Raw genomic sequence first — 26,921 nt, forward strand, 5'->3', positions numbered from 1 at the left:
GCCTCCCTTTTTTTGCACTCTGCTCAGACTCACCTTTCTGCCTCTCTGCTGATGAATCAACTCAACGAGGTGCTGTAGGAGTGGATCTCTGCTGAACTTTACAGAGAGTAATGTCCTCTCCCTCTCCCTTCATGGAAAACTTGGTCGGGAGATCTTGAGGAGACAAGATTAAGTTTTATTAAACATGCACATTTTCCGTATTGCGTGCAAATAAAGAACATGTACTGAGAAAAACCTAATAACTAAATGCACAACAGTGAGATTGAACAAAGAATCATCACAACAATTCTCCCACTGGTGTCTGCTTTAATGCTGTTCCACAGATCATTACTCTGTGTCTCACAGTGTAAACACATCTGGCTCTGAAATCTCAGCTGGACTCTTGCTTTGCATGCATCTGTTCAGTCTTTGAAAAAAAAAAAAAAAACTTGAAGAGGAGACAGTCAAAACCTCTAGGGTCCTCATCACCGCCACACATGTGGAACGTCCACATAGTTCCAGCCTGGGAAGTAAGGAACTGCATCAGACGTGGACCGGGAGAGGTTTTTTTTTACACCTGTTCGACTGCTATGCAATGGAGCAGACATATTTTTAATGGCACATGATAAGTCTGATCCCTCTGTAGGTATGACCCACCTTTTATTGGACCATATATGTCCAGGTGGACTATTTAAATCCTGCTACAGTATGTTGGAGGGTTAGTGAGGGTAATATTTGCTTTAAAGCGGCTGATTTAACTTGAAATATCTGGTTTGCAGTAGAGATGAACCAGTGTTGGAATACTATTCATTCAGTTTAATGAATAAATAAGAGGTCCCATGCTGCCCTCATCTGTGGGTTATTGGTATTGCAACTGCACAAGAGTTTCATCTCCTCCGTTTTTCGCCTTCAGGAAAACACTGTCCTTCCACTGAAGTATAGTAACACTTCTGCAGCATGGCCCCCTGACAATTTGCCCTCTGACAGAGAGAGAGAGAGAGAGAGAGAGAGAGAGAGAGAAAGAGAGAGGGGAAATAAAAAGAACACACAAAACCCACACAATTCACACTATGGTAAGGTAAGTAAGGTACATTACTTCAAAGGTATTTTCTCTGGTTATTATAAGTTAATTGTTTGATAACTGCCAGCACTGACAAAAGTAATAAACCTCTTTCTAGAAAGTGTTTTTGATTTAAAAAAACAGGGTTTTCTTCATCTTTTTTTTAAAGGAGATATACTTTATTAATCCCTTGAGGGGAAATTCAATTTTACACTTGAGACATGTTACACACACACACACACGCACAAACAGTATCCTAAGGACATGCATGGAGAGATGTCAGAGTGAGGGGGCTGCACGGCGTGTGTGTGTGTGTGTGTGTGTGTGTGTGTGTGTGTGTGTGTGTGTGTGTGTGTGTGTGTGTGTGTGTGTGTGTGTGTGTGTGTGTGTGTGTGCGTGCAGGAGCGGAGGTGAGTGCTGCCCCAGAAACCACATGCTCATTTTCAGTGACTGCAGAGACGCCATTAGTTCACAACTGTCAAGTTCTCTGCTGCTGCTTAAACTCTAGAAGATGTTTTTAATATGTTTAAATGTAAAAACAAATACAAAGAGAATGAGCGAGTTGTTCCAGCTTCCTCTGTCGTCTTCTTCTCCCTTTTCAAGTTCAGGCAACTAAACACACCAAGGAATATGACAGTAGCCTTTCATGGCAAACAACCACATGCCTCCATCACCACCTTCTCTATGATGCTCTTAGATTTGTTCAGTGATATCAGTGTGAGCTCTTTTTGAAGATTGTTTCTTGCCCATTGTGCAGGCATATTTCCTCAGATCTGTCAGCACTCTGGGGACTGTGAAGAGCAACACATTTGAGGTTTGCAACTGGTAACAAGAAAGACTGAAATAAAGATGATGACGCTGTTGTCTGAGAATTGTTAATGATGTCCAACCCACCAAAGCAAAAAGAATGCAGTGGTGGTGTGCGAGGGATCTTGTGTTGGTCATGAAGCAAAGAGATCCAGGATACGCTGAATCTAGAGTCTGTAAAGCGGATGAGGATGTCACCATAATCAATCCCAGACAGAGATGTAGCTTCCACACGTTTTTTTCTTGTTAAGTTAAGAGTTAAGCTCTCTGAAATGACATGTTGTCTAACGTAGGCGACATGGAGCAGAGGTGTTGGTGAGCTAATGAGTTTAAGTGGTTTGCCTGCTGACATGTTAAAATATCTTCTGTAAAAAGGCTCATTGTTACTCATTTATGTAGGCTACAGGATCAAAATACTTTCTCTGCCTTCTCCTTAAAAAAAACGCTGTGGTGCTTGAACAGACGTATTCTAAATATGCTCTAATGGTTAGTTTCACTGTCCTACACAGTTCCTGACTGACACTTATTTACTGGTTTGTCCATTAAGACCATCTCACCTATCTACCTACACAAAGCTCTGTACACGACTAGCCTATATAATGATAATGCCAACACTGTGCGCAACACCAAGGTTCACCTCAGTGCACAGAACACAATATTACTATTAAAGTTATACAAATGCAAAGAAACCCCAAAATGTATTTTAAGTTCTGTGAGGAAAACTCCACTTTTTTTTAATACTGCCAAATTACAACAAATGTTATCTCATGACACTTCATAAAGAGCAGCTCCAGACCCTATTCTTTGTAATATAATTTACAGAGACCTATAAGACCCTTTAGTCCAGTGGTACCCAAACTTTTCAGCTTGCGACCCCTAAAATAAGGATGCCAGAGACTGGGGACCCCCACTGACCCTTCGAGATTGTAGAAGCGTATAACTCTGTACAAAGCTCTGTATAACTCTGAACAACACAGAAGAATACGACTGCATAAAAATATTTATAAAGTAATTTATTGTAAGAAATGATACACATAATACAAGTAATTTCCATGTATGTGTAGGCCTACTCAGTTTAGCACTAAGTGCACATACAAAATGTAACGCATCTTTGTGAAAGCAGAATTGTTGCTGCCATGTGAAAATACTTGAGGATTCTTTTTACACATTTAGTTTAGTTTAGTTTATTTGCACATTTTTGAAAGAAGTATCAAACAGGAAAAAAATAAAAAATAAAACACATGTGCAGGTGAGGTAGGAACCCATGAGGGCTTATCTGAAAACCTCACTTTAAGAGATTAAACAAAGTTGAAAGAAAATAATAATAACAAAGTAAAAATATTTACTATGATAAAAATATTTTACCCAATTGAAAAATTACATACAAACATTGAAAATGTTTTATTTTTATTTGATTTTACCCTAAAATAAGCATAAATCTCACTTCATGACTATGGTTTTAATTTGAATTTATTTGTGTACATACCCTACATCAATGGTTAAAATATGCACATTTTTAATTAAAAAAAACCTTTATTTTGAAGGCATCTCTGCCCTAAAGTCCACCAATGAGCAACCACCCGTCGGTTTTAAATGACCCCAGGCTTTATTCAAAGAATTATTTTAATTGTATTTCCATTGTGTTTCCATTGTGTTAATGAGGTGAAAAATAGTTGTAACACACGAAAATAAAAAGAAAGAAACGGTGTGCTCTTGTTTACTCCCTGCATGTGCACTTCCTGGTTACCGTTGCTATGGTTACGCACGATGACGTTCCCTCCCACAAAGTTTGCCCCGTCAGTGTTCAACCACATTCCTGCACTCACACCGTTCAAGACTTCCTAAACAGTTAGTTTCGACATATGAAAAGAAGAAAGCCGACACAGAAGAAGTCAATGAACTCCTCCAACCTGGACTTCACATTTCATTCACAGGTAGGCTACGTCTCTAACTTTTATCCCCTAAAAGTCTGCTAACTGCACCTGTAGCGTTTATTTCACCTGACCGACCTGTCTGCTGATTAACTGCTGCTGTTAGCTTCACGGTAACCACCAGCTGTCTGCTGGGTGTTCACTTCACAGCTCTTTAAAACTGAAGTTACTTTAGTTAAAGTGAGAGGTTTACTCACGCACTAGGTGTCAAAGAGGGTTTGTCTACAGGAAGTTTGACAATAAAAGAAGTGTGCCCATTGTGAAGGAAATGAACACGTGTGTTCACGACCTCACCACAATCATCGCTTCTTCTAGTAGCATTGTTTTTGTTCATGTATTAAAATCATCTCTTCTCTTTACTCGACATGTAACTGTTAATTTCTTCAGTGGCTCCTACCTCTTAGCTGCTGCAGGAGACTGATGTTTCACTGCGAGTGTTTGTGGTTATGGCCATGACCTCTGCGCAGGAAGTAGAGTCAAATTCAAACTTTGAACATGAACATAGACGGGGAGGGGGGCCTCTTGTAGTTGTGTTCCTCATAAACTTTCCAAGGTGAAATCAGTGACTTCAACAGCCTGGAGCCTTTTTTAGAGAGATCAGAAAACATGAGGTCTATATTTTCTTCCAGTTTTAAAGATATTACTTTAAGATGTAAGAAAACAAAAACCAGAAGCAGATGGCAGCGTGCTACAAAGCTTACACTGTGTCTCTTCAATAGCCCAGAGTCTTTTGACATCGAGAGACATAGGGATGTAAAGATGAACTCAACTCACATATCATGATGCTGGGTCAAAGATATAATTGTATCACTTTTTTTTTTAGCAGTTTTCCAATTTAACAAAGAAATTAGATGCAATCTGCATAAATATGATTATTTTATTTCAATTCTTTGATATATTCCTTTTCCTTCTTTTTCTTTATAGATGTAGGTAACACTTTTTAATTTTGAAGTCATATCTACAAAACTTCTAAATTAAGAAAGTATACTTATAGCTATGAAGAAAAAGTATAGTATAGTTACGAGTACTACACTGTATACTTTTTCTTTATAAAAAGTGACACAGATAAGTTTGGCTGACATTGAAAAAGAGAATCCAAAACCAGATAGCCCCCTCTGGTTTAAAAAAGAGGATTAAGGGGTGCCGCTACCCGATTGGTTTGTGCATGCCTTTTGTACGGAGACTGTAGACCTCCAAGCGGGCAGCCCGGGTTTGAATCCGACCTGTGGCTCCTTTCCTGCATGTCATTCCCCACTCTCTCTATCCCTGATCTCCAATTCTATATGTCTGATGTACGTCGCTTTGGATAAAAGCGTCTGCTAAGTGAATTGTAGAATGTGACTGTCCTATCTCTAGGCATAAGATACCCAAAAAACAATCACATTCTTCTTTAATAGTCATTTGTTACACTTCATATCATTACCCCATTACAGTGTTATTATTGCACATATGATTTTCATATTGTGCAAGCCAACTTTAAACACAGCTTTTGATTGAGCTTGAACATGTTGTGCATGCAGCCGGTTGTAAGTGCTGAAGCTCTGACAGCTGCTACATGTCCAACACTGAAGCTGATAAGGGAACTGTATGCAAAGCAGTTAGCTCAAGTAAATTCACTCCCTTAACTTTTAATTGATTGCAATTTATTGACTAAGTTTGAGCAATTAAGTGTGAAATCATCATGTGCCAGATGTGTTTGAACTTCACATTCATGTGTCACACTGGCCACCTGTCTGAACGCACTCACCAAGCTTCAACAGAGGAGTCATAAACCTGTCTATGGCTTGTGGCCAACAGGACGGTCTGTGTAGATAAGACAGTATATTATGTATTATCTTGTGCCTGAAGACAAAAACACGACATCACTCTTTCCCAATACAAATTCATCTTAGTTCCTTTTCTTACTTCCTCTCTCATGCTTCAGCTTCGACTGTTACTCACTGTGGTTTGTGACTTTACTCGTGAGGTTTGTCATGCTTGTATTGTGTTGCACAATGTTTAGACTTGAAGCATGACACATTGCAAAAAAAATGGAGAATTCAAAACCCTTTGCTGATCATATATGGACAGGCTTATATCACCACATGAATGTCAGTGGTGGCAGGAGTGGCTGTGTCCCTCGTGGCCCAGACCATCACTGTATCCGAAGATGTTGTGTCACAGAACCTGATGATGCAAGGACAGGGCGAGTACCCGACGTACTTAAAGGCCAAACCCCCCCCCCCCCCCCCCAAAAGTCTGACTTTCAGGCTAACCGGGATAAAACTGTCCAGATATTTTCAGCTGATGGCTTCAGAGGATTTAAAGAGCCCATATTCTGCCCTTTTTGGGGTTCGTATATTTAATCTATGTACCTACTTTTGTACGTTCACAATAGCTAAAGTCCGAAAAAAGTGTCTGTTTTCATGTACTGCTCCTCCTTGCTCCCTCTACGCTCTGAGTCCGTCAGCTGCACTCTGTTGAGCCCACACTGTTAGACCCCACGTGGGCCAAGTCTGCTCTGATTGGTCTGCTGATCCGCTCTGTCGTTATTGGTCAGTTGCTCAGCACGCGTCTCGGAAATTTCAACATGAGCTGCTGGGCTTGCCACAACGAGCCAATGGGCTTAGATCAGTGATCTCACACTGACAATGACGTCGGACTGACAAATTTTTATCGAGGGGGACCTAGAACCGAGCGTTACATGCAGCTAATGCTACAGCTAACAGGAGGACGTAGGAGAAGCCGCGTTTCCGCGGACTTTGAATTTTTGCACATAGATGTGCCTAAATATGCACAGGACACTTGGAAAACACACTAAAGAGCATATAAAACCAGAAAAAGCATAATATGGGACCTTTAACACAGAGGCTACGTGGCATCGCTGCTCACGTAAATCCAAAACAGTGCCCCCTAGTGGCCATTTTATCACTATTATTATGCAGAGCAGCTGTCCTCTTCTGTGCCCTTATTCTGCAGGCTTTGGCAGGACCAAGTGCAGCAGCAACAGCCTCTTTGAGTAAAAAAAACAAGTTATACTTCTACCTGTGTGTGTGCGTGTGTTTGTGCGCGTTATGTCAGACTCTGTGTTGGCCGCTGACCTTCTACCTGCCTACATGCATATCTGTGTTTCCTGTCTGTCTTATACCAGTACAGCATGTCTAGATTTGCATGGGTCAACACACACACACACACACACACACACACACACACACACACACACACACACACACACACACACACACACACACACACACACACACACACACACACACACACACACACACAGTCTGATGTTCTAGGCACTCTTCCAAACCAGTGCACATAGTGAAGTATGCATGAAACCATCCTCCGAGTGAGTTACATGAGTCAATATTAACAGGCAGACATCACCCTCCTCATTGTCACACAACTTTCTGTCAGTTTCGTGATCAGTTGTCAGATAAAATTAGTCTCTGAAGCAGAGGAGGAAGCAGCAGGTGTAGGTATTCAGCACACGGTATCACCGTTTACTACTTTATTTAATCAGAGTGATAGTTTGTGGAAGAGAAGAATAATAAACATTCAAAACTACAAATGAAAACAAAACACTCTTTGTATTAAGAGGAAATTAGAGACTTAAAAAATACACTGTTTATTGAATTACAACTGTTTAATGTTTTTTTTTAATCTCTTCTCAACAGTTTAAACTGTAGTCATATGAAAGGTGCTGTATGAATAAAGTTGAGTTCAGTCAGTTGCATCGTAACTAGAGATGCACCGATCTACTTTTTTTCTGATCCGATTCCTGTACCGATACTGATTCTGGTATTTTTACATCATATCTAATAATGTTATTGTTGTTGTTGGTAGTATGAGTAAGGGTACACAAAGCTGTCATAAACCTGGAAGTGCATTGCATAGTGCTGGCTTCACATACAAACAAGAAGCAGCAACAGCTGTCAGGTTTTTCAAATTAAATCTTTCAAAATGAAGTGTAAGAGTTGTACTTTTGATCAAGGAGCTGTTCCATTTCTTCTCAGCATCGTCATGGAGACTATTTGAGGACACTTCTTACAGTTCAGTCTGAACGTCTTCAAAGTGAGACAGTGAGAGCTGAGAATGAAAAATAAATTATAACAAGTCTCTTAATTCTTCATCATGCATGTGTAATTGAGATTTAAGCACTAAAGATGGTAACATTTATTTTGTTCTTTCCATTCATGAGGTCAAAACACATCTCCCTTTTCTAGAGTGTTTGTTCAGTGACATGTTGTTGAAGCAGGACCTACTTTTTGAATAATATTTCTTACTTGTTTAATGTTGCAAAGGGCTGTTCATGTTCAAACTGAAGACTCTCTCCTCTCTGCCTCTCTCCTAGGTTTCATCGACTTATTAAAGAGCTGGTTGCTAAGAGATGACAATCGGCGACATGTGTGAGAGCCTCTGATGTGGAGCAGCGTGGAGCTCCCACTCCTCCAGGATCTCTTTCCTCCACACCTCTCTGTGCACCTGGCTCATGTGAAGGACGCCTGAAAACGCTCTCAGATCAACAGACTCACAAATACCATGGCGGCTTTTGCTTCTGCGTGTGGTACCGCCACGACCACCGCGGTGGCCCCGGCTGCATGGGAAAGGCATGGGAAGGACAAAGAGGAGGGCATATGCGAGGAGGAGGAGGATGTGGGACAAAGTACAGTTGTGGAGAAAACCCACGAGTTCTTCCAGATGTGTGACATCGAGAATAAGGGCTTCATCACCCGACGGGACATGCAGGTGAGTTTGCTGAGATTTCAAATCAGAACAAAACGAAGCACTGCTACATGAAAGTTACTGAATCAAAGAACTTCAGTGATTTAATGTTGGAAAATGTTACATTTAAGTGCCTGATAATTATTGAAACACACTGTGACTCACTTTAACTGCTCTCAGTGACTTCTTATAGACAAAGTATCTTCACTGATAGGAACAATTTTGTCCCCACTTTCATATTTTCACCTTTTCTGGAGATGAAAACCCCCTCATTGAAACTGAATGAGTACATTACAGAGGGACAGTCTACGGGCTCCTTAATGAGTCTCGGCAGGACATGGATAGAACATGTGCACCGTATTCAACAGGGCATAAAAGAGACTGAGTCACAGAGAGCCCCGCAGAAGCTTTGTCATGTAACCCCTCCACTCGCATTATTGTGCAGATTCACTCGGCCCTCGGATGTTGGTCCCAGCCACGGCTAATCCTTTGATGAAGCACTTGTAGGCTCTCGCTCGCAGCATAAATACACTTTGATCTGCTGTTTATGATAATGGATTGGAAATTAGACAGCGAGAAGGACAGAGGTCCATTCTTTGAGGTCTCTGTTTTTTTTTAAATAGACCATCTGTGCTAAAGACGTCCATCTGTACCTGAAAGCAGCACCTGATAGTGTAAATAATTAGTGTGACACTTTCCAGACATCTCTCAACTGTTATCAAACCACTGGCTTCGCTTACATCAAGTTTTTACTCACAACATTTCACTCTATCCTTACAGTTGAAGTGTGAGTTTGACACCATGACCACAAACACGCTGGCTTTACAGTTCTTCTGTTTGCTGACATGTGGGATATGTTGAGCCCAGATAACACTCTTTACAAGAACAGCTGATTCACAGGAGCCGTCCCTCCCCTGGATTGTCTGGGCGGCCTCAGTCAACATTTGCAGCCGTGTAAACATTGCATAAAAAACATAAGCTGCCAACAGAGGTGTGGCTGTGTTGTTTTTTTCTCAATGGTCCGGCAGCTTCTGTCATGGTCAGACGGTTTTCTTTGGAGGAGCTCACTGTCATGTCCATTTTGTATAAACTCTTTTGTCAAAAGTTTTCCTCTTCTTGCAACAAACAATGGAAGTGTACATAAACATTAACCCTAAAGCTCTTGAGGAGTTATGAAGCAGGCTGAAAATAACACTACAGCCTCTATATGACCTACAAAATCCAACGACACCATCAGCAGGATGATTGACTATTTTCAATATCGTTTTTTTAAATCTGTTTCAGTGTCTGTGTCTCAGGTCACAGTACAACTGAATAGACTACTACGCACAACCAAAACTGACAATATCTCACACTGTACGAGTTAATCAGGACAGAGTAGAAATCAAATATGTATTTAAGTTGTTTCATATGCACGGTTCAAATACACCGTCAATTCTCTAACTCACACACACACACACACACTTAGAATCACCAAACCAACACATGCTAACAAGCTAAATCATAACTAAATCAAATATTCCTTGTGTGTTTTTTTTCATAATAAACAACAGTGACATCAAGTAATCAAACTGGCATTTAAAGGGTTAAATTCCTAAAAATGATTGAATGTTTGATAGTTTTGAGCAGGGCTGAAGTTGTTTAACAGATGTATGCAGAAAAAAGTAGAAAAAAATATGAATCTGTTCTATTTTTATAGCAGTTTTTTGTCCTTAGTGACTAAAGAGGGTAGTTAATTTGTTTCCAAGTGTTCTATTGATCTATTAAAAAAATTTAAATGTGCATTCCAAAAGTTGTCGAGAGAGTCTTTCTTAAAAAAATGGTGCCATATGCACTAACACAGACAAAATGATGGCCAGATGAAGAGGTAAAATTTGACCAAATGGACAAAAATGTCCATAGTGATGCATGAGGGTTAAGGCCTCCAGCCACTACTAATGTGCTGCGAAGCCCCAATCGATGAAAGTGTCTCCTCCTCTACAAATAACCATCACTCTTCTCCTGTTATTTTAATTTCCGAGGGTGCTTGAAATAATCTTTTAAGGGCTCCTGAAAATCAAACATGAACAAACATCTGTGCCAGTAAAGCTGCACAGAGTACAAACATTAAAGAGTGCTGCAGCAGTGGGAAGACCCCAGCTGTTCATGTGTTTAACTCTGTGAGTGTGAAGCACCGTGTGGCCGACGATGATGATGGGTGTCTGACACATTTTCAGTGTTACGCCAGGTTTACAAAGGCTGCCTTCATTACTGTTTATAAATGTTACAATTAAGGAACTTTCTAGAAATGAAAGCCACCAGACCCTGACTTGTGTGTATAATGTCAACATTGATCTTTTATTGAGATCATACATTCTTACATTAAACTTCCAGAAGTCTTCTTGTTTCTTGTTGTAAATCCACTCTGATCCTGTATTTGATCATGCCTATAAACCCCTCTATTTCAGCCCTGCTCAGAACAGACTGTTTCTGTGTCTGTAGCTTTAAATGTAAATGAGCTGTGTCTGACCACGCCCCCTCTCTGGAAGGGCTTGATTGGCGTGGTCTTTCTCGCTCCATGCTTTATTGTTTACAGTGAGCAAGCATACTCAGAGGGCAGAACAAACACCTAGCTGTGGGAGTGTCACCCACCTGGGGGAGGGGTTACTGCCCTTTGTGATGTCATGAAGGGAAAATCTCCAAACGGCCTGTTTGAGCACACATTTTCTGAAAAGTCGAGCAGGCAAAAGATGGAGAGGATGGACTTTTCTCATCATTGGGGGGTTTGTTGACAGACTAGGGACACATATGAGTGTTAGAGAAACGTGGTGTGTTTTACATAATCATACTGTTAACTTAATATTGTTCTCAGACTTACATTTCCTGTTCCTGCATACAGATCTTTATGTTCAGAAAGACTGCGGTGACCATGCCTGTCTAAGAGTTCTGGGTGAAGTGTTAAAATAAGAATGACAAAGGGCTTATTTAGCATGTGACTGACATCCTGTGTTATTAGGGCTAATTGGGTCTATTTCTGACTACTTAATATGTTTGTGTCATTGTACTGTCTATGACCCTCAGCAGCAGTTGTTATAGCTACTGTTGAGTTAATGGCCTTGAGTCTTTGTTCTTGCCAGTAGCAGCTGTGTTTTGTGTGTTTTTGAGTAGAGGCTGAACAGCGGGCTCCCTCTCAGTGCGGAGGAACTGGAGAAGGTGTTTGATACTCTCGATTCTGACGGCAATGGATTCCTCACCCTCGACGAGTTCTCCTCCGGCTTCAGTACGTTTTCAGTCCGTTAAAACAGTACAGTGAGCGCAGTCTCACGTTCTGATCGTGCACTTCTTTATTCTTCCAGGTGAATTTTTATTCGGCCAGAAGGTTTCCGTAGATGAAGATATGGGGGAGAAAAACCCAGGTAAAAGTCCCGCAGAGGTCCTGTACCAGAGCCAGTGGGAGGAGAGTCCGGCAAGAGGAGACGAAGATGAAGAGGAGAAACACTTTAGCATGCTGATGGAGAACCTCGGAGCCAACAGTGTCTTTGAAGAGTGAGTTCTAAATGTGTGTTTGCTTCTGATGCCAGGAAAGTTAGGTCTACTTCATATCTTTTCCCACTTTGTCAACACCTACATGAAGTCTTACACACCGCGGAACCTTTCAGTGACCTAGCCTGAAATTAGACTTTCCACTCAAGCAGAGCTGTTCCTGTGCTTTCTCTCTGAACAATCTCTGCCGTCTCTCTTGTTTGTGGGCTGCTGAAAGGTGAAGTGTGTTTGATAGAAAATGTTTTAACATAAAGTTTCAATACCAACACTCACACTTTAAAGGAAGAACGTGCAACATTTTACACATAAATACAGCAGTAATTAAGTATATCCTGTGTAAATGTCACTCTCTCTTTTTAATTTTTTTTAAAATATGCAGTAAACTTTAATTTTTTTGTCCTCCGTGCATGCAAGCAATCAGAAATAAGACCTTAATATGCATATTTATTAAGGACAAATGTGGATAAAGCAACCAGCCATACTTTGAATTAACAGTATCAATTGGAGTTCCCCAGGGCTCAATCCTTGGGCCTTTTTTAAAGTTACAATTTTGCAGATTGACCTTGCAGATTAGTGAATACAGCAGTGATTAAGTCTATATAACCCACTGATAAGTGCACATGCAGCAAACTTTAGTTTTTTGTTTTTTTTGTAAATGTCTCTCTGAGTCATGACTGTCTGCAATGAGTGAAAAGCTTGAGTCCGGCTGGCTGTGTTGTTGTCAGAGCTGTGTTTACATGGACGGGACGGCCAGCTCCTCCCCTTGTGTATAAAAGCTGATTTAGTCAAGGACTAGAGAGAAGAAGAAGAACATACTCACTGATTATTTGGATGTCATGTAAGAGTTTTTAGATCACGGTCATTCCGTGTACATTTACATGCAATGTGAAGCTACAAGCTAACCAAAGTGTGCTAACATTAGCCCTCTAACACAACAATGCAGGACACAGGCGATTGTAGCTCGAACAAAAGACAATTGTGTCCGCCTCTTGCTCTTAATGGTGCTAAATAATGGTACATTCTATTTGATAACTCCTTCGTATGAACTCGAGTGGAGAGGGGTTGGAGGTGTGCTGCTGGAGGAGAGCGAAGGATTCAGTATGGAGGAGGTGTGGCCAAACAGCAGTTTGTTTTGGTTTAATGCTGGTGTTCAAGGGCGACATCTACTGGATCCAAAAGGCGAAGCTTTCTTTAATTCTCCAAAAGAGTCTTGTTTACCGTCTGTGCAGTGGTGTCTCTATAGTAACTGTAGCTGAGGACTGTTTGGACATTTCTCTGACAGACAGAAAGACATCTGATGACAGGATCTAATGATGCATGACTAGACTCACCTTTAACAAACAACTCCAGCTCAATAAAAGTGAACAGTGGTGGAGGCGGAGGCCAGATTTACACATCCTATTGGCCTCTGTCCATCAGGGTGACGTTTCACATCCGATCAGTCTGTGCAGCACTGACACATATTGATGTCGACCTGAGAGGAAGAAAACTCTAACAAGGATTTGTAAGGACTTTATAAAAGCTTGCAGCCACGTAACATTGTTTCTAGTGTGCACATAATAAAGACTTATCTGTCATCCCAGCAGATATAAATTAATATTTAAAGACTTTGATCACTCTGTTTTGAGTGTCCTGTGCATGTGTTGCAGACTTTAAAACCTTAAACTTCTGATTGCTTTGGTTCTATGGATTTATCAAAGGAAAGAACATCATGTCCTCCTGAAGCCACCTTGGACTGTAAACAATCAAATCGATCACACAGAGTTCCTATAAATGGCAATCTCTTGAATAAGAAAAGTAAATCCCTCCCATGAACCTCTGGACCATAAGTGTCCTTAAACACCTTGGCTTCTCTCTGTCCCATCAGTCCTGCTGAGGTGCGCAGTTTGTGGGCTCAGCTGCGGCGGGATGAACCTCACCTTTTAACCAACTTTGAGGACTTCCTGGCCAGAGTGACATCACAGATCATAGAGGCCAACCAGGAGAAGAGAGAGATGGAGAGCGCCCTGAAAAGGTCAGGGGGAGACATCTTTTTACTCGATTTTAAGTTAAAGTAGATTTTGCATAAGTTATGAGGTTTTTTTTATGCTCTGAGGCCTCAAATTAGGAGAATCTGGCCGATCATTAGTCTGTGCTTCTTCTTTAAAGACGCTGTTTGTATGTAGTAGATGAATGCATTTGAATAATACATTCAGCTGCAGTTCCTTACAGCATACAGTATGAATGGGCACTGTAATGTTACTTAACGGAAAGCATCAGCCTGCTTATTGTAAGTAATGAACTGTAAACAAAAGATTTCCTCCATACAGGAGAGCAGCTACACACGATGATGAGATCCAGCGGCTTTACGAAGAAATGGAGCAACAAATCAAAAATGAAAAGGACAGGATCGTGCTGCAGGTACACACATGTCAGTGAAGACAAACATGTTTTTTTAATTCTTCTTGGTAATTTGATCAAACACTGTTGATCTTTGTCCAGCTGATCACCTTTCATATGTTGTCCCCATCTTTGGTCCCTGCGTTAAAGGACTATGAGCGCTTTCTGTCTCGCAGTCAGGATCTGGAGCTGCAGCTGTCCTGTAAGGAGAAGGAGCTGGATCAGCTCTTTCAGAAACAGAGGAGGGTGAGTGAAAGGATTTCACAGTTCTGTGTCCAGAGTCCTGCAAAAACACGTCCTCACTCGTTCAGGCACCAATCAGTAACAAAAGAACAACTTGATGAGATCATTACACAGAAAAAGCATTAAACGCAGAGTAGGTATTTTCCACCACCATGGGGTGCTCAATCAAAACAAAAGAAGACATTGAGTCTGTCAGGGAATCACGGGAGTTCTCTCTGCTACTCCACCCCCGATGAAAAGAGCTCCACAGTGACCGTAGTCAAGACGACCAGGCGAAACTGACCTGAGAACGAGATTATGTTTACCGATAAGCTAATGTATCCGAGTTTAATTTACATTACGTTTTTTATCACAGCATCAGTACAGCAGCTTTCAGTAGCAGCTCCACTGCAGCGGTCTTTGACGTTAACATCTGGTGTTTCCATGGCAACGATAAACATGGGGGCTCTGTCATGGTGGCCGCCTTGAAAGACACGGGCAGTTAAATTTATAAAATTTGAGATTTCTCTGGCTTTGATAACTGTTGGAAATATTAATAATGTAATGTAATATAAGTACTCAACAAAAATATATACAACATAGGTTTACTGTGCAAATAATTATCATGAGGGCACAAGTTAATTTGATTGTGAACACAATTTATGAACCTACTTGTTCCCTAAAGATAATTATATTGTGCACAAGATGTCGAGGGTTATGAGCTTGATGGAGAACGGCCTAATGAAGGGAAAGTTTACAGAATGAATGCATGTGATGATGAGAGTTAGAAGAGAACAATAAATACACAAAATAACAAACAGAAGAGAAAAACAATTATTGATAATATAAGCAGAGTGTAAGTAAATTAATACTATTAAATGATTTAAAATCACTAAATTGCATGTTTGAAACTCCATTATTTCATATTTTAAAAATAAAAGTTGTTTACAAAATAGGTTTAGTCCATTTTTAATTAATTTAATATTTTAGTGTAAAAATTCTACAGATTCTACAGAATTCTACACCTTTAAGAATTAAGAATTGTTAATACCTTTTTGATACCATGTGTTACACAAGTGTACACTGTATGGAGAAAAGAATATAAAATATGAAATAAAAGAAATATATGGATGTCCAAACAAAGTTGTTGCTTGAGCTCATATGAAAAAGCCGACAGCAGCAGGAGTAACCTCCTTTAACACTCAGTTATACGGAGTCTCTGATTTGTCAGCTTCATTAATACGAGCTAATCAGTACTTCTCCACTGAGCTTCTTCTTCTTCTCCTGCAGCAGCAGCTCGTCTTGTTGTTGTGATTGTGTACTGATGGATGTTAATAGGTTCTGTTTCACCTCCATTTACAGACTGACATTCAAGCTTTAAAGGCTAATTAGTGAACGGAAATGTATTCTGCTCACGCCGACAAGAACTTCTTCTCCTCACAGCTCGGAGCATTTCTAATTAATACGTCAGCTGTTTAACAAGTGTCCCGTTCACAGTCAGGCACGGCTTTAAAAGCATTTCCTGAAGTTGTGCTCAGTATTAATCGCATTAAAGGGATTTTGGAACAAAGGTAGGCCTCTGCGACCCTGAACACATCATAGCCAGTTTGAAAAGTAATATTTATCACGATATGAAATACTTTATGTTAAATCTCTTCACTGTGATTTCTGTGACTTTTCCGTCTGTCTCTCTGACTCCAGCTGGAGAGTCAGTGTCACGACCTTCACAGTGAACAGCATGTGACCAAGGTGGAGAACGTGAAGCTGAAACAGACCAATGACGAGTTAGCACGGGAGCTGGAGCTCACCAGCCAGGAGCTGATGTTAGCTCAGGACCAGCTGAGTCTGCTGCAGGAGCAGTCCACACAGCTCCATGAGGACAAGGAGATGTGAGTTTGAACAGTATTCAAAACTGATTTATTGCACATTTTTAAGGATATACTCCCAATAATGTTTCAGAAGCTGTTTCTTAAAGAGAGCACACAGGGAGAGAAATGCCTTCACTCTCATACTAAGAACTCATGTTGCTGTTCAGTATTTGGTTAAGTTTAACCACAGCAAATACTTTGCTTTTTAAGTTCTAAAGTGTTTGTTTTAATGGATTCATGGTTGTTCTTCACAGGGAAATCTACAGACTGACAGAGGGACTGCAGCGGGAGCGAGCGGGCCTCCTCAAACAGTTGGACCTTTTGAGGTTTGGATCAAGAGAAGAGAAAAACAAACACAAAACAACTACATAATTAATTAACAAGCCTTTAGGGGTTAAGTTTTATGATGTGAAATCAGAGATTCCTCAAGTTCCTTTCCAGCAACTGGAATATTGAAAGTCAATACTCAATGAAAAAAAAAAAAGCGTCTTTTTTCGTTAATACATTTCTTCATCTAAACACTATTTTTGTCTCATTTGGGTAGAAAGAACATACCACTGGTGTGCAGTTTTTGTCACAAGTAATTGTTTACGGTGAGAAGGCAGACTCAGAGGGCAGAACAAACACCTAGCTGTGGGAGTGTCTCCCACCTGGGGGAGGGGTTACTGCCCTTTGTGATGTCATGAAGGGAAAATCTCCAAACGGCCTGTTTGAGCACACATTTTCTGAAAAGTGGAGCAGGTAAAAGACAGAGAGGATGGACTTTTCTCATCATTGGGGGGTTTGTAGACAGACTAGAGACACATATTAGAGTTAGAGAAACATGGTGAAGAGGATTTTACATAACATGTGACCTTTAAGACAAAATTTAATTAGAACTAACGGATGCCGATGAAAATGAGCCTTCTGGTGAATGCCTTTACATTTGTCTGAATGTTGATCAACACTGACTGAACACTGTTCCTTTTCAAATGAGAAAAAATAAATATAACTGAATTACTCATCAAGCTCTTATTTAGAATAATATCTCTGTCAGTGATTCACATCTTTAGAGTGGTTCATCTTAAAGGTTTTATTACAAGACATCTGGTTCTTTATGTCTCGTTGTCTTGTTGTTTTTCAGGGAAATGAACAAACATTTACGTGATGAAAAGGACATGTGTTATCAGGTGTGTGCCCTATACTTTATCAAAATTCATTTATGATATATTTTTTAATTTTGTCTGCTCCTGCTTGGTAAAGGATTCAGTCAGGCCAAGTATGACTAGTGCAACATTTACATTAAGCTCTGAAGCTTCACTGATGTCAAAAACCATCCCATCATGTTTAATTCTGCAGCAACCCAAGAATTCAAAGCCGACAGCGGGAATGCAGCCGAAGCCTTCAATCAATGCTGTGAAACATTCAAATACAAACATCTTCAAAAGGTAAAGACTCACAGAGCTACACTTCACATGCAAAGTCGATGAAACCTTGTCCAGTGAGGGCCATCATTACATTTCCTCTCTGCAGTGAGGATGAGGAGGAGCTGACCAGGAGCTTAGGGAGACAGATCCTGACCAATGGGTCGTGCGGGACCAGAGGACACCTCCAAAGGATCATCTCCATCGAGGAGGACCACCTCCCGCATTTACTCCAGATGGACTGTCAGGCCCAAAGCCCGCTCCAGGAGTGCAGTGAAGGAGAGGACGCCTCTGGAGAGGACGAGAAAATAGACCTGATGATGAGTGATATCTACCCGGGTGCATCCTCCGTCAAGCACGGAGAGAAAAGTGAAACCCCGACGTCTCCGAGGGGTCAGCCTGTTGGCAAAGAGACCAGCATAAGTGTAAGCAAGCGGATATTGGATGATTTACTTTCAAGGAAACAGGATGGACGAAGACTTGTATAGGAGGGAGACATGTTATTATTTCTCACATATCATTATTTATTACTCTGCTGTAGCCTCCCTGACACAAAAACAGGTCCTCCTAGTGATACATTATTTAAAGAGAGATCCAATGAGCTTGTCTAAATCAGTGTTTTACCAAAAATAACAATGAACAGTTTCAGTGAATTACAATCTGTTTGGTGGATTTGTAGCGGGGTCTGTGTCTGAAAAAGAGATCACAACGATGATACTCTTTAATAAAATATACACAAATTTTTTTTACTGAAGGTAAAGAGGTGAGGTGTCGCTGGTTGTACAGTGGTTAGTGCTTGCTCTCCATGTACAGAGGCTGTAGTCCTTCATGCAGACGGTCCAGGTTCGAGTCTGACTCTCTCCCTTGTTTCCGACTCTATCCACTATCCTAGCTCTCCAATAAAGGCACAAAAAGCCCCCCCAAAAATATATATATATATTAAAAAAAAGGTGAGGAAGGGTGTTAGTAGCTGTTCAGATGTTATGCAAATTCAAACTGGGGCCGCCCACTTGGAGGACTACAGTCTCTGCACTTGTTGAGCACACACCAACCACTAAGCCCCAAGCGCCTCATGTTCTGCTATCTACATAGGCGGATATTAGGGTTTTAAAAAGAGTCATTATAGTCCATATGGTGTTAACATAGTAAAGGTTCTTGAGTAGTAGACAATGGGAAGTGTAGACTTCATCCTTCTCCTGTTACAATACACACAAACGTTAGCTTTACTCTCCATTCTTGTTATTCTTCTGTAGTTTTAATGAGCTGTACTTGTATTTATGTGTTCAAATGAAGAAAGCAATAAATCTATGACCATAATGAGATTTCTTTCTGCAGGAGGAGGGAGGTCCGTCACCGCCCGACCGCCTCTTTAAGATTGTCCTGGTGGGGAACTCCAGTGTAGGGAAGACGTCTCTTCTTAGGCGGTTTTGTGACGACAGTTTCCACCCTGGCACCTTGGCCACTGTGGGTATGTGAGACAACTGTAAAGCAAACACACACTTTAGTCCCTGTGAGCTAAGACAGCAACACGCCCAGCCCTGTGGTTTATCTCAGGGCTTAAAGTGTTTGCTTACAGAGCACTCAAAGGTAGTTTCTGGTTTTAACAATAAAATGTGAGAATTGTTCCTCAGTGAGACTACAGGCACTAGGCAGCAGTCAAAGTACAGACCATATATGGGCATGTGCTCTGGCCGAGCTTTTGTACTTCATGTTTTCATGAGTCTCTTTAAATAGTTGTCCTTTCAATGAACAGTTTGAGTCACAATAATGTAAATTATGAAGTTTCCTGATACTCAGAACAGAAGCGTACAGAGCCGCTGAAGGTTGAGTTTCAGAAATTGTGCAAGCAAGTTATTATTCCTTTGAAGACAATATAATTACATTATAGGAAAACGTGAGAGTGAGATGATAACTTGTGCATTCAAGGCAACTGAGTGCACAACATAATGAAGTGTGATACACTTGTGTGTATGCAATTGTGTGTATGTATGTAAGTGTGATGCACACAGATATAAACTGCAAAGAAATTATCACAAGGGCACAAGATAATTAGATTGTGCACAAAATGTCGAGGGTTATGGTTTTGAGCCTGATGGAGTACGGCCTAATGAAGGGAAAGTTTACAGAATTAATGCATGTGATGATGAGAGTTAGAAGAGAACAATAAATACACAAAATAACAAACAGAAGAGAAAAACAATTATTGATCATATAAAGCAGAGTGTAAGTAAATGAATACTATTAAATGATTTAAAATCACTTTTTAAATTGCATGTATTTTAAAATGAAAAGTTAGGCTTTTATTTTGAAATTGTGTACTGTTTTAAGCTGAGAGTACTTTACTTGCTGTTTGAATTCAACCCTGCTTTTATTTTGAAATACAGTAAGGCCCTTCTGGTAGAGTGAAGGTTAGGACATGAAGTTAAGCACAGAAACAGGAAGTGGTTAGGGATCCCAAACTGAGGTCAAACAGCTCAAAGGAACGGTAACAAAGGTCAATGTGTGATGTCATAAGGTGGATATTACTTTGGACTCGTCAGCTGAGCTGTCTGAGAGTTTGTTAAAGTGAAATGAGACATTCAAAGAAGCAGCAGTGTCCTTCTTTTACATCACTGAGACTACAGGGAGGTCCAAAAAACTTGATGCCAATAATGATTCATAAGCCGTTATACCCTCCTGAAAATATCTAGATGATTTCAGGAGGACTGCTCCGGATATTCTCCTGACCTGGCTGTTCACATATGCTTCTCACAGCTGGGGACTTTCCCTGTCAGACACGAGGGGGGGCGGGGGGACTCCCGAGGTAAGACGTGACGTAATAAAATGAAGGGGAAGAAGCAGACTAAGCTACAGAGTCCGCTACATGACGCTATAATGAAAATATTTGCCTTTATATCAATGCTACTTGTAGTTGAACGGAATCATAATATGAACTAAAGAGTGGAGAAGAACATAGAACTTAATGTAGCCGTTTAATTATGTGCGCGGAGATCGTAGTGGTCGTGTGCAGACACTTTATGCACCGTGCAGCAGTCACAGGATATAAACATCACTCCCCCCTCCTATTGGCTCGAGCTGAATTATCCAGAGAATATCCTGCTGCGTTCTCACATCAGCTCATTAGGAATTTTCAGTTTGCGTTCACACATACAGCTCCTCCTGGAACTATCAGGAGTTTTTCAAGATATTTCCATAACTGTTTATAGTTAATAATACTCCATGCAGGGTCACAGGGAACAGCTTCAAATACTTGTCCTCTTTTTAAATTAAGAATAAAGTGAAAAGAAATTCACAAGAGAACTTGTGTAGAAAATAAATCCACTAAAACGTTCTTTAAAGCACACGGCTGTTGTAAGATTTTATGAGGACGTGCTGCACAGAAGAAAAAATAAATAGTCAGACTTCTGTCAAGGTTGTTCTGTGAAGCCTTCAGAAATCATTTTGTCCAGTTATTTTTTTTTAAAGGTTTGAAGTTTCACAAAGCACAATCATGTAACATGTTACAGTTTCAGGCTGAGCTGAGCATATTTTCCTATCCACACATTCACATAAAAAAAGTGACTTTAGACTCTGATCAGTGTTTAGATTTACACCTTTTCATAGATTGACATCTTTGTACATTCATGTGTCCTGGTGTTTGAACACTTTACAATAACTAATGATGAAAATAAAAAGTGCTGAGCAACATTTTGTTCTCTGTTTCTGCAGGTATAGATTACAGTGTGAAGACGATTACCGTGGATAGCAGCCAGGTGGCGCTGCAGTTGTGGGACACAGCAGGACAGGAGAGGTGAGACATGGAGAGATTTTGATCACATTTAAAAAGAGTCTTTGTTGGACCGTTACACCTCTTGTCTTCTGTCAGAGATCTCCGGGGCCACTTCTCTATGACTATACTCTGTACGCCATCATAACGTAAAGTTTCTTAGTTGTGATTTTATTTTGTATTGAAACGTTTGTCTTGCGTCAGACAAAAGCCACAAGGGCGTTTAAAAGGACTTGTAACCTGTATGTGAAATTGACCCTCCTCCTCCTCCTCCACTTCCTCGACCTCCTCCTGATCCTCTTCGTCCTCCTCCTCCTCGTCCTTCTCCCCCTCCTCCCCCTTGTCCTCCTCATCCTCCTCCTCCTGATCCTCCTCTTCCTCCTCGTCCTCCTCCTGCTCTTCCTCCTCCTCCTCGTCCTCCTCCTGCTCTTGCTCTTCCTCCCCCTCCTCCTCCTCCTCCTCCTGCTCTTCCTCTTCCTCCTCCTCCTCCTCCTCCTCTTCCTCTTGTTGCTGCTGCAGGTATCGGAGCATCACCAAACAGTTCTTCCGTAAGGCTGACGGTGTGGTCGTGATGTATGACATCACGGCCGAGCAGAGTTTCACGGCCGTCAGACAGTGGCTGACGAGTGTAAAGGTACGGCAGTAACAGTCAAACTTTACTTTAGTAATAAAGACAGTAGAAGGTGAATACAAGTTGGGTGCTAACTATGTTAGCTGATTTCTCTTAGTTCTAGTTTCTCTGAGTCTGTACTCTTTAATTTTCTTCTTCCACAGGAGAGTGCAGGCGAGGACATTCCCATCATGCTCTTGGCAAACAAAACGGACAAAGAGGGCGAGCGAGAAGTTCAGAGAAGAGTGGGAGAAAGACTAGCCAAGGTGTGCACTGTTTGTCTGCTAGTGTCACGGTTCAGAAAGTAGAGTTTCTTTTCTTTGTGTTTTGGATTCCTGTCGTCCCTGGTGTATACTGTGGTTTCCATAGTGACCGTGTGAATCAATAGTGTTACATGAAAAATGTCTCTTTCTTTTTTTTAAGCACAGATTAGAATTGACTTTTCTTCCTCAGCCGTTAGAGATGAAGATGATGATGAAGGCTCAGATTCACAGACTGTTTGTTGTGTTGATAACAGCCATCATCATCATCATCAGCTTCCTCATTATTATCATCATCATCTCTTACCTTTCTTTCAGGACGGCCAAATTAGTTTCTATGAGTGCAGCGCCTGCTCCGGGCACAATGTGGTGGAGTCCATGGTGCATTTAGCCAGGTAAGTGATATATTGGATTGGATTGGAAAGTCTTTATCGTCTCCGAGGGGCAATTTGGTTGGCAACAGAGGTTCATACAGGAAACACACATCCTAAAAACAGCACAAAGACATAATTACATACATATAAAACATAACTACAATGGATATCATCATGATGGACGTGAGTGAGATAAGAGAAACAAAGACCAACAGTCTATTAGTCAAAGTGTACAGGCAACAATGCCTACAGCTTCTTTAAAAACCCAAAAGCTGATGGGACAAATGACCTCAGGTATCTGTTAGATTCTGCCCAACAACAACCTGTCGGCAGAAGTCTAAACTTTCTTGTTATTTAAAGGTCACATATTATGCAAAATACGCCTAACCATGTTTCTCTAACACTAATATGTGTCTCTAGTCAGTCTACATACGCCCAATGATGAGAAAATTCCATCCTCCCCGTCTTTTGCCTGCTCCCCTTTTCAGAAAATATGTGCTCAAACAGGCCGTTTGGAGATTTTTACTTCATGACATCACAAAGGGCAGTAACCCATCCCCCAGGTGGGTGACACTCCCACAGCTAGGTGTTTGTTCTGCCCTCTGAGTCTGCCTTCTCACCGTAAACAATAGGACATGGAGCGAGCAAGACCAAGACACAAAAGCTCTTCCAGAGAGGGGGCGTGGTCAGACAAAGCTCATTTACATATTTAAAGGTACAGACACAGAAACAGTCTGTTCTGAGCAGGGCTGAAATAGAGGGGTTTATAGATCAAATACAGGATCAGAGTGGATTTACAACAAGACACTTCACACACATGTTTTGAGGAGCTCTGAGACTTATTTAAACTGGTTGATGAGGAGAATATGTGATCTTTAAATGTTCTTTACATCAGTTAGCTTCACAATTGTTGTTTTTATTTATTTTTATATGTTTCTAGAGCTTTGAACTGCTTGAAATGTCACCAATCTTCTGGCTGTTGTTGTGTGGTCTAGCCACGCTGTAATGCTGCGTACAGTACATTTGCAACACCAGAGTTTGATGTGACTTTATAAATCCACTCCGGTGGATGCTCGGTGCTGTGAGAATGCAGCCAAACAGCATTTAATACACATAAACATGACAAACAAGCAGGGAGGTTTTCCAACTAATCCCCCCCCCCCGTGTGAAATAAAAAGACAGAGCACAGCTGAAGCATGTGCACAGTTTTTTTTTATTAGCTCAAAGCACGGAGTGAATTTGTCTCTGCATCTTTATTTCTCTCAGAATCCTTAAAGAGCAAGAGGACAGAGAGAAGGATAAGACGGTGCAGCTGGTAAGCAGCTCTTCAGAGAAGAAGAAATCCTGCTGCTAACAGATAAACAGCAAACAAAAAGCACGGAGTAGCACTACCCTTTACAGAGATACACAACATGAGCACATTTTATTGACTGTCAGCACAACGGCTTCTCACGCAGTCTTCCACCTCGTAGCACTGAGGGCGGACCAACACCAGGGTCAGCACTGTGTCGGCTGTTTCTGATGTTTCACTACTGTCAGCTGTTTAAGACACAAGCTATTCACTGTTTGTCATTTTATGAGTATGAAGTAGAATAATAATAATAATAATGTACAGCTGATCAAATCCAAGTCAAACTGAGTATCTCTGGAGTCATTCTTTGATATTTTAAAAGTCCGACTGTAGCTTGGCGGTTTTTTTTCACTTACAGAGGAAGAGTCTCTGTCACATGTGGGCTTTTAACTGTTTGTATTCAGATTCAGTGTTATTTTAGCTGTGTAGTTCCATTTTTGAATATGTGCACAATGTAGACACTAAAACATGAACAAATGTCGACTTTAATGAACACCCAAAATGCCTTGCAGTTATCATTTAAAGGTAGAGTTAGTAGAAATGTTTGTTGCAGTTTGTAAACACAACATTCAAACTGGGCTCATCCCCCCAGAAGCTCTCACTCCCTGCAGGACGTAGTGTGTACGTTTACTGCTTGTACCTACACTGCAAGCTACCGCACGCTAGCACAAGCTAACCTCTGGTGTTTGTCACCTGCCTGTCCAACAGGAAGCAGACCAACTCCACGTCCACGGGTAAAAGCCAACACAAGGTTCACTCTCGTTTTTAGAACGAGCTTAATCCACTTGGTGTTTCTCGTCACTGTGATAACATTTTCTCTTCTTTGCCCAAATGTCTGAGCCCGTCACATTCCCACTCCTAAACTCACCTGCTGCACTGTCATTGGCTGGAGGAAACACACCAGCTCCAAGTCCAGAAATAAAATAAAATAATAAGTCTCTATTTCACATTTTAGGAAAAAGCTACTGACTGTACCTTAAAGTTTTGTTGTTTTTAAATTTGGGTGATAGAAGATGATTTGATGGTCAGGGCTGAGAGGCGGCGGTGCAGGATCTGGTCTCGGTGTGTTTGTTTCTTCACCGGGTGTAAAAACAAACACCTGTTCTTCTGTTTAGATCACTCGCTAACAAAATTTCTGCAAAAGCCCCTGAAATGATTTAACTTCAAATGTTGTTTTTGTTGCTGAGATGTTTTATTTAATTGAACTATATTTTACAAGTGTTTGGTTACTTGTTCTTTGTACGTTACATTTGATTTGTAACATTGTAAAATCTGCACCAGTTGTGTTTTTTGGTTTATTTATTGGGGAGGGAAATGTATACACTCTTTATTTTTCACTCAACAGACTCAATGAAGTTTAAAACAGAAAGGATTCATTTCAGGTCCTCTAAATCTGTGTCAGTGCCAAGTTTTATTCAAGTGTTTAAAATAAGACATTATGAGTTAGATAAATAATTAGAGATATGCAGTAATGTGTTTTTGTTATTATTAGGTAGGAAGACAGAGTGTTTTCATTAAGTTTAAGTATAAACCCTCCCCGAACCTTTCCCTTGTGTTGTCATGTCACAACTGCAAATGTAAATGGATTTTGGGGTTTGATGTCCTGGACCATCACACAACAGTCCATTTTTTTTAAGGGTGATCAAAACTTAAAGGAGCAATATGTAACTCTGAAACCTAGTGCTTAACATGGGTACTGCGGTCTAAATTCTAAACATCAGAGAGAGCTGTCTCCCCCCCACCCCCTCCTCTCTAGAGTCGATGCTCATGCAGGTTGCCATGTGGTGGACACTGAAGCTTCAGTGTTTAGCCAGCTCTGTATCATATTTGGTAAACCGAGGGGCGTCCAAAACGGCCATGTGGGGATGTCTTAAAACCGCCTACCTTCTCTGGTCCAAACAAATCCAGAGCATTCAGGAGCAGAATCTAAAGTTAGAAGGAGGACATACTGGCTGCTGCATTGTTGTCAGAGAAGCCAGCACTTCAACATAGCATGTTTCCTTAATGTCTGATCATATAGTAAGCTCACTTTATCATTTCACTCACTACACATCTTACTGATTGATCCTTTAAATATGATCATCCTTAGATTACATAAAATGTAAGTGTGTTGCTGTGAACCCAAACTAAGACTGTATCATATTTGATCACTTTATTTTGTGTAAGATAACCACATTGGGCTCAGAAAGATGCTTGAGTCAGTAAAATGTGGAGCCATCAGATCATTTGTTCCCTCAGGAGAGGTGTGTAGTTATCACTGTTTCCTAACATCTTAAATCCTTGTTAAAAAGTTCAGATTTAACCCTTTGTGGTGTGGAGTTTTGCACTTGACTTTCTGTATGTATGTATGTAAACATGTAAATACTTTAAAATAAAGAAACTTGTTATGTTATTATCATCTGTACAGGACTTCACCGTGTCTTCTGTTTCTGGTTCATAGAAATGAAAAAAGAAATACTTTTGGACTTTTCTGTTTATTCAGGTTTTAATGTTGACATGACAACATGTGACACAACTTATTCAATAGATGTTTCAAAAGATAAAACATGAGGAACTAACATGCCAATGATTCAAGTTTCACTTACAAACTGCAACGTGAACTAGGTCTGTGTTTAATCGAGCAGAGCCATATTCCTTAAAGCTGTCACTGTGAAATGATTCCTGACCTCGTCTAAGTAT

General features: G+C 40.7%; 1 protein-coding gene across 1 annotated transcript; it reads left to right on the forward strand.

Annotated features, from left to right (window-relative positions):
- Positions 1 to 3,622: 3,622 nt before the first annotated feature.
- Positions 3,623 to 26,643, forward strand: cracr2aa (calcium release activated channel regulator 2Aa). The gene is made up of 18 exons (XM_061036697.1): positions 3,623 to 3,780; positions 8,117 to 8,511; positions 11,635 to 11,746; positions 11,823 to 12,012; positions 13,877 to 14,023; positions 14,319 to 14,409; positions 14,539 to 14,634; positions 16,312 to 16,499; positions 16,733 to 16,804; positions 17,602 to 17,647; positions 17,817 to 17,905; positions 17,991 to 18,306; positions 19,217 to 19,349; positions 21,590 to 21,671; positions 22,167 to 22,281; positions 22,422 to 22,523; positions 22,836 to 22,912; positions 24,158 to 26,643. Exons 2-18 carry the CDS (start codon positions 8,305 to 8,307, stop codon positions 24,243 to 24,245), a joined length of 2,151 nt encoding a protein of 716 aa, XP_060892680.1. The 5' UTR covers positions 3,623 to 3,780; positions 8,117 to 8,304; the 3' UTR covers positions 24,246 to 26,643.
- The last annotated feature ends 278 nt before the right edge of the window (positions 26,644 to 26,921 follow it).

Source organism: Labrus mixtus, chromosome 4, assembly GCF_963584025.1.
Source record: "Labrus mixtus chromosome 4, fLabMix1.1, whole genome shotgun sequence".
NCBI classification, from domain to species: Eukaryota; Metazoa; Chordata; class Actinopteri; order Labriformes; family Labridae; genus Labrus; species Labrus mixtus.

Excerpts from the sequence above, each read along its gene's own strand:
- cracr2aa (XM_061036697.1), top strand. The coding sequence starts at position 8,305 with ATGGCGGCTTTTGCTTCTGCGTGTGGTACCGCCACGACCACCGCGGTG. Across the intron at positions 14,024-14,318 it reads ATGGAGAGCGCCCTGAAAAG|GAGAGCAGCTACACACGATG; the intron begins GTCAGGGGGAGA and ends TCCTCCATACAG. Across the intron at positions 19,350-21,589 it reads TGGCACCTTGGCCACTGTGG|GTATAGATTACAGTGTGAAG; the intron begins GTATGTGAGACA and ends CTGTTTCTGCAG.